Source organism: Microtus oregoni, unplaced genomic scaffold (assembly GCF_018167655.1).
Source record: "Microtus oregoni isolate MIOR12 unplaced genomic scaffold, Mior012 000029F_ref0000214, whole genome shotgun sequence".
In the NCBI taxonomy this organism is placed as follows: domain Eukaryota; kingdom Metazoa; phylum Chordata; class Mammalia; order Rodentia; family Cricetidae; genus Microtus; species Microtus oregoni.
This window is the reverse complement of record NW_024543088.1, coordinates 14417908-14431114: the sequence shown is the minus strand read 5'-3', so window position 1 is coordinate 14431114 and position 13207 is coordinate 14417908. Positions and strand designations below refer to the sequence as shown.

General features: G+C 40.1%; 1 protein-coding gene across 1 annotated transcript in view; it reads right to left on the bottom strand.

The window, feature by feature from the left end:
* Positions 1–7678, bottom strand: part of LOC121464681 (zinc finger protein 829-like) — a 29106-nt gene extending 21428 nt beyond the window's left edge. The window contains exons 1-2 of the mRNA XM_041677705.1: positions 7658–7678; positions 5057–5266 (exon numbers count right to left, since the gene is read on the bottom strand). Of these exons, the coding sequence (XP_041533639.1) occupies positions 5057–5266; positions 7658–7678 (231 nt within the window). The remainder of the gene's footprint in view (positions 1–5056; positions 5267–7657) is intronic.
* Between the last annotated feature and the right edge of the window lie 5529 nt (positions 7679–13207).

Below are 13207 nucleotides of genomic sequence, written 5' to 3'. Positions count from 1 at the left end.
GACAACTTACTGGATAAATAATCATTTACCAAAATTAAACCGAGACCAGATAAGCAAATTAAACAGACCTATAACTGCTAAAGAAATTTAAAAACAGTCATCAAAAGTCTCCCAACCAAAAAAGGTCCAGGACCAGATGGTTTCAGCTCAGAATTCTACAAGATTTTCAAAGAAATAATAACAATACGCCACAAATGACTCCACACCATAGAAACAGAAGGAACATTGCAAAGTTCTTTTTATGAGGCTACAATTACCCTGATACGCAAACCACAGAAATACAATACTAAGAAAGAGAATTACAGGCCAAACTCACTTATGAACATTGATGCAAAAATACTCAATAAAATACTGGCAAATCAAATCCAAGAACACATCAGAACCATCATACACCATATTCAAATCAGCTTCATCCCAGATATGCAGGGATGGTTCAACATACAAAAATCTGTCAACGGAATTCACTACATAAACAAACTGAAAAATAAAAAAAATACATGGTCTTCTCATTTGATGCTGAAATAGCTTTCAAAAAAAATACAAAGGACATAACTAAACATAATAAAGGCAATATACAGCAAGCAAACAGCCATCATCAAACTAAATGGAGAGAAACTCCCAACATTCCCACTGAAATCAGGGAAAAGACAAGGTTTTCCAGTCTCTTCATATCTATCCCATATAATTCTTGAGGTTCTAGCTAGAGTAATAAGACCAAAAAAAAGGAGATCAAGGGTATACAAACTGGAAAAGAAGTCAAACTCTCACTATTTGCTGATAATATGATAGCTTACGTAAGTGACCCCAAAAATTCTACCAATGAACTTCTACAACTCATAAACATTTTCAGTAATGTAGCAGGATACAAGATTAACTCAAAAAATCAATAGCCCTCCTTTATACAGATAAATGGGTCGAGGAAGAAATCAGAGAATCAAACATCACCATTCACAATAGCCACATCTAGCATAAAATATTTGGGATAACTCTAAGGAAGACTTGTTAGATAAAAACTTTAAATTTTTGAATAAAGAACTTGAAGAAGACACCATAAAGTGGAAAGATCCTCCCTGTTCTTGGGTAGGTAGAATTAACATAGTAAAAATAGTAATCTTACCAAAAGCAATCTACAGATTCAATACAATGCCCATCAAAATTCCAGCAAAATTGTTCACAGACCTCGAAAGAACAGTACTCAACTTCATATGGCAAAGCAAAAAACCCGGGAGACCCAAAACAATCCTGCACAATAAAAGAACTTCTGGAGGCATCACAATCCCTGACTTCAAACTCTACTACAAAGCTACAGTACTAAAAACAGCCTGGTGTTGGCATAAAAATAGACAGGCAGACCAATAAACCCGAATCGAAGACATAGATATTAATTCACACACCTACAAACACCTGATTTTTGACTAAGAAGCAAAAAATATCAAATGGAAAAAAGAAAGCATACTTAACAAATGGTGCTGGCATAACTGGATATCAACTTATATAAGAATGAAAATAGACCCATATCTATCACCACAAAACCTGCACAAAACTCAAGTCCAAATGTATCAAAGACCTCAACATAAAGCCAGCCACACTGAACCTCATAGGAGAGAAAATGGGTAGTACACTTGAATGCATTGGCACAGGAGACCACTTCTTAAATATAACCCCAGGAGCACAAACACTGAGAGAAACAATTAATTAAATGGGACCTCCTAAAACTGAAAAGCTTCTGTAAAGCAAAGCACAAGGTCAACAAGACAAAACGACAGCCTACAGAATGGGAAAAGATCTTCACTAACCCCACATCAGATAGAGGTCTAAGCTCCAAAATAAACAAAAAGCGCAAGAAATGGGTCATCAAAAGAACAAATAATCTGATAAAAAAAAATGGAGTATAGACTTTTTTTTTTAATTTATTTATTTATTAAGGATTTCTGCCTCCTCCCTGCAAACGCATCCCATTTCCCTCCCCCTCCCCCGATCAAGTCCCCCTTCCTCATCTGCTCGAAGAGCAATCAGGGTTCCCTGACCTGTGGGAAGCCCAAGGACGGCCCACCTCTATCCAGGTCTTGTAAGGTGAGCATCCAAACTGCCTAGGCTCCCCCAAAGCCAGTACGTGCAGTAGGATCAAAAACCAACTGCGATTGTTCTTGAGTTCTCAGTATTCCTCATTGTCCGCTATGTTCAGCTAGTTCGGATTTATCCCATTTTTTTTCAGACCTAGGCCAGCTGGCCTTGGTGAGTTTCCGATAGAACATCCCCATTGTCTCAGTGTGTGGGTGCACCCCTCGTGGTCCTGAGTTCCTTGCTCGTGCTCCGTCTCCTTCTGCTCCTGATTTGGACCTTGAGATTTCTGTCCGGTGCTCCCATGTGGGTCTCTGTCTCTGTCTCCTTTCATCGCCTGATGAAGGTTAATATTCATGAGGATGCCTATGTGTTTGTCTTTGGAATGGGTAAAATAAAAAACACCAATGATAGCCTTTGCTGGAGAGGTTGTGGAGAAAGGGGTACACTCACCCATTGCTGGTGGGAATGCAAACTTGTGCAACCATTCTGGAAAGCAGTGTTTCGGTTTCTCAGGAAATTTGGGATCAATCTACCCCTGGATCCAGCAATACCACTCTTGGGAATATACCCAAAAGAGGCCCTATCATACAACAAAAGTATATGCTCAACTATGTTCATGGCAGCATTGTTTGTAATAGCCAGAACCTGGAAACAACCTAGATGCCCTTCAACGGAAGAATGGATGAAGAAAGTATGGAATATATACATATTAGAGTATTACTCAGCAGTAAAAAACAAGGACTTCTTGAATTTTGCATACAAATGGATGGAAATAGAAAACACTATGCTGAGTGAGGTAAGCCAGACCCAAAAAGAGGAACATGGGATGTACTCACTCATATTTGGTTTCTAGCCATAAATAAAGGACATTGAGCTTATAATTCATGTTATAGAATGTGGAGTATAGACCTAAACTGAGAACTCTCAACAGAAGAATCTAAAATGGCTGAAGGATACTTAAGAAAATGGTCGACATCCTTAGTCATCAGAGAAATGCAAATCAAAACAACTCCGGGATTCCATCTTATACCAGTAAGAATGGCCAAGATAAAAAACACTGATGACAACTTATGCTGGAGAGGTTGTGGAGAAAAAAGAACACTCCTGCATTGCTGGTGGGAATGCAAACTGGTACAGCCGCTTTGGATGTCAGTGTGGCAATTTCTCAGAAAATTAAAAAACAACCTTTCTCAAGACCCAGTATTACCACTTTTCGGTATATATCCAAAGGATGCTCAATCATGCCACAAGGACATATGCTCAACTATGTTTATAGCAGCATTGTTTGTCATAGCTAGAACCTGGGAATAACCTAAATGCCCCTTGACTGAAGAATGGATAAGGAAAATGTGGTTCATTGACACAATGGAGTACTACCAGCAGAAAAACATAGTGACATCTTGAAATTTGCAGGCAAATGGATCGATCTAGAAAATATCATATTGATTGAGGTAACCCTGGCCCAGAAAGACAACTATATGTACTCACTCATAAATGACTTTTAGATATACAGCAAGGAAACCCAGACTACAATTCACAATCCTAGAGAATCTAGACAACAATGTGGACCCTAAGAGAGACACAGATGGATCTAATCTACATGGGAAGCAGAAAAAGACAAGATCTCCTGAATAAATTGGAAGCATGGGGACCATAGGAGAGGGTTGAAGGGGAAGGAAGAAGCTTGGAGAGGAGCAGAGAAAACTTTACAGCTCTATAAAATAAAAAAGTATTTAAAAAAAAGGAAAAGAAAATCCTTGCCAAAAACATCTGCCGAGCCCTGACAAGAGATGCTTACTGTGATAGGTTGAGCTCAAATCTCAATTTTTTCACCATGACACCATAAAGTTCTTGTAGGATACACGTAATTCTTGTATTTTTTCCAGCACCTGATGGCCCATATACTAGGAGGTGAGGAAAGTCACCAAACTGCACCTAGCGAAGAAAGAACAAGGCATTTTACTTCGCCGAACCCAGGTGCTCCAGGTTAAACTACTTCTAAAGCACTAAGGTATTTTGTTCACTATCCGACTCCAATAGAAAATTCATCAAACTCTCATGTTTGCTTTCTCTGGGCACTAATGTAATCTAACTTGCACGAACAACACAGAACATGCAAGGCACAACACTAAATGCTTAAAGGCCGGAACTCCCTCAGCAAGCTCTCTGAAGGGCACTTTCAAAAATGAGGGCTGATAGGAATGGGGAACTGATCTCTGTGACTGAGACAGATGCTTGTCTTGCCTGGGTTCCCAAAATGATTTTCTTGCTAAGAAGGGGGTACACTGATTCCCTTGCAAGTTCATTTGGGGGTACAGGAAGACTGCACATAAGGGATGCTATGGGAAAGAGTGTGTTATCAAACAGCAATAAGACAATGACATCAAACTAAAGGGCACTGTGGGCATGGGGGCTTGATCCGATGAGAAGATGTAGACTTTAAAAGTAAATTCATTAAGGCGTAGGAATAGTATACTAACCCCTGTCCTAAGAATATAAACAAGTAGCCACAGGAATCAATAAAATGTGTCCATCCTATGGCTAGGAAACTTAACCTTGAAGCTACTGTAAAAACCGGTGTGCAGACACATGAAGTATAATGCTCGATTTTTATATTATTGCACGCATTATAAGAACAACAAAGAGGCACTAGGTAAAATAAGTCCTCGTTTTCAAAAAGGACTTAGCTGTGATTCCGAAGAGGCTGGTAACTACGAACAGGGTGCAGGGCACTGTCCCCTCCATCAGCCCGCCATCTTGCTACCTGCAGCAGGAGAGCCTGTCGGCCCCAGCCCTTCCTACAAACGGGGTTTGCAGCCTCCGCCAGGTCCGCACCCCAAGCTCACGGGACCCCGGGCAGTAGAAGCAACATTCCGGGGAACTTGTCACTTTGGGTCCCCCTAACCCTGCAGCGCCCGCCTTCTCACTCTCTTCCGCGGGCTTTTCAGGAAGCGACGGAATGTGCCGGCCTCCGCCGTCCTGGTCTGCTCACCAGGTTGCTCAGCTGCGCCGCCTGTTCCTTGTGATAGTCCAGCCGGGCGAGGGAGCACAAGGCCGGTATTTGTCCACCCAGAGGCTCATGGCAACTGGAGACGGACCGGTGCGCCAGCCAGCTAGACGAGTTTCCCGCGAGCTCCAAACCACGAGTCACTTCCGGCAGCGGACGACTTCCGGATCGGGGACTACGGTATCTGAATGGAGACTGAAATAGTCACCGGCAAAGCGCGCAGCAGACTCTCGACCCCAGTTCCCACGCTCCGGTCCAGCATGGGCAATTCATGGTGCAATCCTTGTCCCTTTATTCTCACCCTCTGTTACATTTTAGAAAACATTCGCTGGAATTAAAGACACATCAATGACAGTCTGAGCCTTAGGAAGTTTCCTCCATTTCATTCATCCATTCATTTATAAATTCATTCAAATTTATGCCACAGAAATTTATCTTTTTTGTAGAGTTGGTTTTCTCTTATTTTTTTTTTTCAATGCCAAAGAGCTTTTGCCTACATATATCTAAAACTATGTGTTCTTGGTGCACGTAGAGGTCAGAAGAGGATCTCAGATTCCCTGCCACTAGGGTTACAGATGGGTGTGAACTGCCATGGCAGTGATGGGAACTGAACCCAGGTCCTCTGCAAGAGCAGCCAGTGGTCTTAAACACTGAGCCATCTCTGCTGCTCTAGAACTGTGTTCTTGTCAACTGCAGTTAATCCATCTCTAGGTTCTCTCACAGGCAGGTGCCCAGTAGAGATTATTGAATAAATACTGGAAGGAAGAAAGATTTTAACTTTATTTTACTTCATTCTTTATTTCCATTACACAAAATTCTTAATGGATAAGAATAAAATAAAATTAAAGTACCATGAAAGACGACAGAAAGCCTGTAGGGAAGAACACATGGGGTTAACATGCTATTTTGTACAGAGCACATTTGAAAATCTTCTAGGTAAAAGACAAAGTGTGAAACACTTGGGAAAATATTCTGTATATCATGGCCACACAATCATGGTGCCACTTAGATGCACATCTTAAAATGTGTTTTCTAGTGTCAGTGAATTCTTTCCAACTCTTCCACACCCCTGAAACCCTGTGCCATTTTCTCAGTGATTTCATCAGGAATTTTAATTATTATCATTCTCTCATACAGGACATTTTGACCACAATTTCCCCTCCCTCCACTCTGCCCAGTCCTCACCTCCTACCCCCAGATCCACTCTTCATCCATTTCCCTTCAAAAAAGAGCTAGTTTGCCATGGATATCAACCTAACATGTAAGACTTGGTACAAAATGCCTCAGGAGCCAGGAGAAGCTCCACTTTGACAAGGTTTTGTTTGGGGAAAGATCACCTTCTCTAGGACTGAAAGGACTAATTCACAAATTGAAAGCTGGCCCAGGGAAGCTGCAAGTGCCCTCCAGCCCACTACTCTTACCTTTACCACTAGTACAAAGGATGTCACTTTTCTTCTTCCTTTACGATCGCCATATATTTGGTTTAAAAGTATTCATGAGTTAATTACACAGATTGAGTTCTGACCCTTGCAGGCACTTGGCTTGGCACCAGAGTCTCAAAGGCAAAGAACAAATAAACACAAATATTTGGATTTGGGGTTTGGAGGCCCCATTCAAGAACCTGGTATTGAGTAGACCATCAAGTGACTTTCTGGGCATGTAGCTTCTGACAGGTTGACTGACTGTAAACTGAGGCTGAAGGATAAGAGAAACCATCAGAACTGAAAGAAAAGTTCAGCACACACTGTCCCAAACTTTAGCATTCATGTTTCCACCTCCAGATTCATTCCTGTAAGATCATGTGTTCTAGGAGGCTAAACCTACCGGATTTCTTTGTTTCCCAACTTATGCCTCTCAGTGCTTCCCAGAGCAAAATCTGATGCCTGGGCAAGAGGGAGATAGGTACTCATACAATTGTACTATCTCCAGTTGAAATCCTGAGCCTGTGGCCAGAGTCTCAAAACTCAGGCATTGAGGCATTCATATGTGAGCTCCCAGGATGTATTTGAACAGCCCCTGAGAAGTGTTTGCTTATGTGAGATGCTGGCTACTGTGAGTTGGTGGTGATTCTTTGCACTTGCCTGGCAAATGATTGCATGTTAAAATCTTAAGGTAGCACATGCTTTTCTCTGGGCCAAATGGAACATCATAGTTTCTGATGCAACAACAGGGACTCCCCATGGCTCTTCTTGGTTCTGTCTGAGATACTAACACTTTTTGCATTTCTTCAGGATCCCTTTGATCTCTCTGTCCCTGCCTCTCTGTTCCCAGTGAATCTTTTTGCCACATTTTAAGCAGCCTGAAGTAAATTACTATCAACTAAATATAAAGAAATAATAGGAACAAACATCTCTGACTAAAGTGAGGAATGAGCATATTCAAGGGACTATAGAGAGGAAACAAAGTTGTGATTATGCATTTAAACATGACATTGAAAATAAAAACACAAAAATCAACAAGATGACCAATATAACATAATTATTTATTATTTTCTGTTTTCTTTTTTATTTACTTTTCTATCACGCAAGACATTTTGACTACAGCCTCTCATCCCACCATTCTTAGTCTTTCCCCATCTCCCCTCACCCAGATATACTGTTTCTCCATTTCTGTTTACATAAGAACAGGCTTCCCAAGGATAGGACCAAACACAGCATATCAAGATGCAACAAGATAAGGTGCAAACTTTCATGTTAAGCATGGAAGAGACAAGTTGGAGCAAGAGAGTCCCAAGAGCAGGCAAAAAAGTCAACAATACAGCTACTGCCACTTCTAGGAGTTCTACAAATACCCAATCTAAACAACCATGACATACATGCATGCCGAAAACTTAGTGCCAATCCACGGCAGGATCAACGATTGCCACTATATTCTCTGTGAGTCCTGATGGACCCTGCTCATTTGGATCTATGTGTAATGTTCTTCTGGTGCCCTTGAGCCATCCAGATCCTACAATATGATAACAATGCCGTTAAAGGTCAACAAGCTCAATTCTCTGATCAAAAGAATCTTCCTGAGTGAATCAAGTAATATCAGTCACTTTTCTCAAAGTAACATATGTTGACTTTAATGGTAGCCATTATCTTGGAGCAAAATGATGGATAAAATAATCCAACAAAAACAATAAGAAAACAGAAGTTCCTATGTGCTAACTCCAAAGCTAGGCCTGATGCAGCCTAGCAGGGATTGGTGCCAAGCTGGTGGGAATTCTTCAACATTTGTTAATATCTGACTTGTTACATTCACAGTCTATATTATTTTCACTTAAACCTTTAAGGATCAGTGAAAAGGATACAGCTAGTACTGAGGATGTGAAGGAAGAGAGGGACCTGTATAAAGCAAGAGTTCTGTTGTCTTCACACTCTAGTACTGCAGACATGGGTTCACAGATGCACCTTTATACACAAATGAAATATACTACTTTTTAATACACTTTAGTCTAGAGCAGGAGAAAAACATCAACCAACATACTTAACTTAGTGTTGATTACAATAAACATAATTTAGTTATATCCTCCAGCAAATTATTACATGACTTTTAACATCACAAAAAGTGCCATGTGTAAAAGGTATTACTTTTCCTTACCTAAAAGTGTTGCATTCCCAACAGTATATTTGAGACCTTTCTCTGTTTATCAGTAAATAGCTAGTAGGCAAGTCTAAGTTATTGAGAATCCAAATCACTAAGCATCATCAAAAACAAAACTAAATTCTCAATTTTACTTTAAATTATATTCTGCTTAGTTTATAGCTAGATTGTATAATGTATGGTGCACATTAACTAATAATTAATTATAAAAATTAGAAATGAATCTGCTTCCTCTAAGAGGAAAAGCAAACAATAGGAAATGTTTGGAGAAATGATTGTGACAAAAGGTCATAGAGAGCTACTACACAGAAAGCTGTGAGACAATTAGATAACCATGGTGACAGAAATGAAAAGAAAAAAAAAACCTATGGTAAAGTTAAGTGTAGGAGCAAATCACTCATAAAATGTTAAAGATGGAAGAGAAACAAATAAGACCTTCCTGCTTAGGGACACCAGCTGGCAGGAAAACAAAGTCCAAACTGTACTTCAGATTATACAGTATGAGAGGGTGCTGTATACAAGGGGACTGACTACCTGCACTAAGTACCTCTCTAACATGGTCTAACGTCCACATGAGATAATGAACAACGTATCTGATTACCTTTACCAGACTCCCCGCATACAATAAAATAAGTAAAATGCTACTGTGAGAATACAAACATTATTAAATGAGCCTGTTTTCTACAGAAGGAGACACATGGTAAAAACAGAATTTGGTGACTGGTGGGGCTTTGTAAGTGTATTGGATTCCACCTCTCCCCTATGTCATTATTTCAGGACATTTTACCAGCTCCTATTTACTAGAATAGAGGAAACAGCAGACAGAGCAATGGTACGTCAAGATCCAGGGAATGCTGAAATATATTTTCAGATTATAATATGAAATTTAGGCAAAAAGAGACCTCAGAAGAAACAGAAACATGGAGAACTATAGACGAAGTAGCCTGAGAATAAAGCATATAGATAGAAGAAGATAAATATCAGAACATAATGAATCCAAGCCTGCTGCTACAGAGAGAGGACCAAGAAGTGAGTGACCAGCCAGCTGGCAGGACATCCTCTCTCCAGGAGCTCCATACTGGGACAAAACCCTGGGCCCCTCCCACACCTGCCTCTGCTTCATTAGCCAGTAGACAGGAGAGGTTCCTGCAAGTAGGCTTCTCCATGATCCCCACCCTGACCATCAGATCCTGTAAGCTACAAATCCCACCCTGCCCCCAAACTGCCATATCCCCCATGCAACCTCAGTGGAAAGGTGAAACACAGCCTGCTACTATACAGAAGCAATCAGGTGAGTGACAGCCACCCAGAAGGACACCAAACTATCTAGGCTCTCCAAACCAGGGCAAATCCCTGGAAGCCTCTGCCACCTACCTCAGTTTTTCTTGCCAGCCAGCAGGACAGTTTTCTACAGGTAGGCTTCACAAATACCCCTGCAACACAGACAGTGACAGTACAGAACAGACAAAGAACAGTTTCCAAGACACAAACAGCCACTGTAAGAATTAGACCAATACGTAAAGTAAATAACGGCATCAATTGAAGGAAGAGATGGGTAGGTGCCAATGCAAGAATTCATCCAACAGCCTAGAAATCAACATGGTAACACCAGAACCCAGTAGCCATATATCAGGAAGACTAAGATCAACCTACCCCTGAAGAAGCAAAATAAAATGATTTTAAACATATCTATACACAATAAAAGCAATAGACAACAAGCAGATAGTCAATATCAAATTAATGGAGAGAAACTCAAAGCGATTCCACTAAAATCAGAAACAAGACATGGCTGTCCACTCTCTTCATAACTATTCAACATAGTTCTTGAAGTTCTGGCTAGAGCAATAATTCATCATCAACAACAACAAAAAGAACAAGGGGATTCAAATTGGAAAGAAAGAAGTCAAACTTTTGCTATTTGCAGGTGATATGATAGTTTACATAAGTGACCCCAAAACTTTACTAGGGGACTTCTACAGCTGATAAATACCTTCAGTAATGTGGGGGGGGGATCCAAGATCAACTCAGAAAAATCAGTAGCCCTCCTATATACAAATGATGAAGAAGCTGAGAAAGAAACCAGAGAAACATCACCCTTCATAATAGCCACAAATAACATAAAATATCTTGGGGGTATCCCTAAACAAAGAAGTGAAAGACATATTTGAGAAAGCCTTTGAAGAAATTGAAAAAGATACCAGAAAATGAGAAGAATTCCCATGCTCTTGGATAGTTACGATCAGCATAATAAAAATGGCAATCCTACCAAACGCCATCTAGAGATTCAATGCAATCCCCATCAAAATCCCAACACAGTTCAAGTGCTCTGCAATTCAGTTTCCCTGCTACAGTAACCAGTGAGATGACATTTCAGATACAGAGATGACTTCTAGCTCTAATAATACTCAAGGTTTTACATTTTGTATATTACCTACTGGAAAAGACAGATAATGTGTTGTGGGATTCTGTGTAAGGGCCAAATTGGGGAAGTCCGCAATGTTACATATGTCTTCAAGTCTTGCTGCTGCAGTAGAAAGCAGCTCATGAGAAGCCTCTGCCATCTCCACTCAGGAGTGGTGACTGAGCATCATGTAGAAGGGCACAAAGAACAATTTAAACCTTGAAAAGACTACAAAATAACACACTGACCTTTCTATTTTTAACTTGGATTCCTACCATCCTGCCAAAAGACAGTTTCTAATGCAGTTTTAAATTGGATACCCATCCGCCCACCCACCAAACTCTAAGCCAGTGCTTTGTTTACTGCAAGAAAAAAGTGTACAGAATATTTAGGATGCTGAGTATTTCATAGGAGAGCCGGAAAGTGCTGTAAAGACTCCTTTTAATTGTTTAACACCACCAAATAAATGAAATTAGGAGGATTTCCGGGGACAGAGTTGGGACTGTTGTATGATAAACCACATGTCATCTAATCTTTCTGCGGAGAGACAGTGGTTACACATTTTAAAATGTCTGGGTACACTATTACTTCTCATGACAATTTGTCATAATTCAGTAGCATGACCTTCCCCTAGAAATAGGAAATATTTTGAAATGCTACAGCATTACCGGAGTTCTGATGACTCATATCTGTCCTACTCTTTATTGTAATTCGCACTGAAAATCAGCATTGAAACTACTCTACAAATTAACGTTAAATAAAAAGAGGAAGCATTTACGATAACTGTACCTTTTTTTCTTTTTTATTGTTTTTTTTTGAGCTATACATTTTTCTCCATTCCCCTGACTTTTCTTGTACTTTTTTAATACTTTTTATACTGTTGTATATTTATAATCAAGCTTTTACTCTAGGGTCTTATTAGAAAAAATAAAATCAGCAACCTTGGTAGTTGATGCAAATGTAGTATGCTAAATTCTGAGATAGCCTGAGAAAAAGCAGGAGATATTATTTAATAGTAAAAGTAGATGAGGTTTCTCATCTGCATTGTAGCATTAAGTTAGTTTGTACCACTCACATTTATTTTTACATGTATGCCTGTGTGTGAATGTTTTCCTTGCATGTATATGCTCTACATGCATGCTTGGTGCTGAGGTCAGAAGGTATTGGGTCCCCTGGAATTTTAGATTCAAAAGGATGTGATCCCCCTTATGAAGCTGGGAACCAACCCAAGTGTCCTTAACTACTGAACAATCTCTCTAAACCCTAAACTCACACTTCTTAAATTTAGCAGATGAAATGATGTTTTGAGTAACCTATATGAAACAGCCTTATGGAATTTTATCAACTGTTTTGTGACATAAACCAATGGGTGGGATCATTTCAGAGCTTTGAATGAATCCTTCCAACTCTGTTCCCAATATTCCTACTGTAAGTAGATGACAGTGTTGAAGCAGGCCCTTACTCTACAGCTTCCCCATGTGACATACATGGTTTAGGAGCGAGAGGTTGGAAGGCATCTCCAGAATCCAAACTTGCAGCTCAGCAGTTCCCCTCTGCTGTGGACACCCTTTGCTCATGCATTTCAAAGGCAACTTTCAGTGGTTTGCTATCCCAGGATCACAATGTGCAATTGTGATTGGACACTAGGATAGAACTAATGTAGTGCAGAACGAGGAGTTCCTCTCTTTCCAGATCCCTTCTTCATGACATTCTCTTAAATCTGACTGTAACAGAAAGTCTTGGTAGTAAAGACAGGAGTAGGTCAGGCCATCCACATCCAAGGTACTACCCTCCTGTGTAGACCTGTGTAGACCTGCCTGGATGTGAAACGGCTGTGTAACCAAGGCTCCTGGAACGTGCAGAAATTCATCTCTGCCCATGAGTTCTGTAGTCACAGGAGAGCAACCCCACATCTGACTCAAGAAAGGCTGTAAAACTGAGGAGTCCAAAATTGATTTTATTCATAAAAATACTCATTATACTCAATAGGAACTTTAGAAAGGCTAGTCAGTACATACAGGGTAGAGCCTTAGCCAACTATTAAAACAACAAGAATAAATTATTTAAAAACCAACAACAAAATTTAAACCAAAGCAAAGAAAAAATATCCAAACAAATGAAAACCAAACCCAAACCAGAACCCTTGC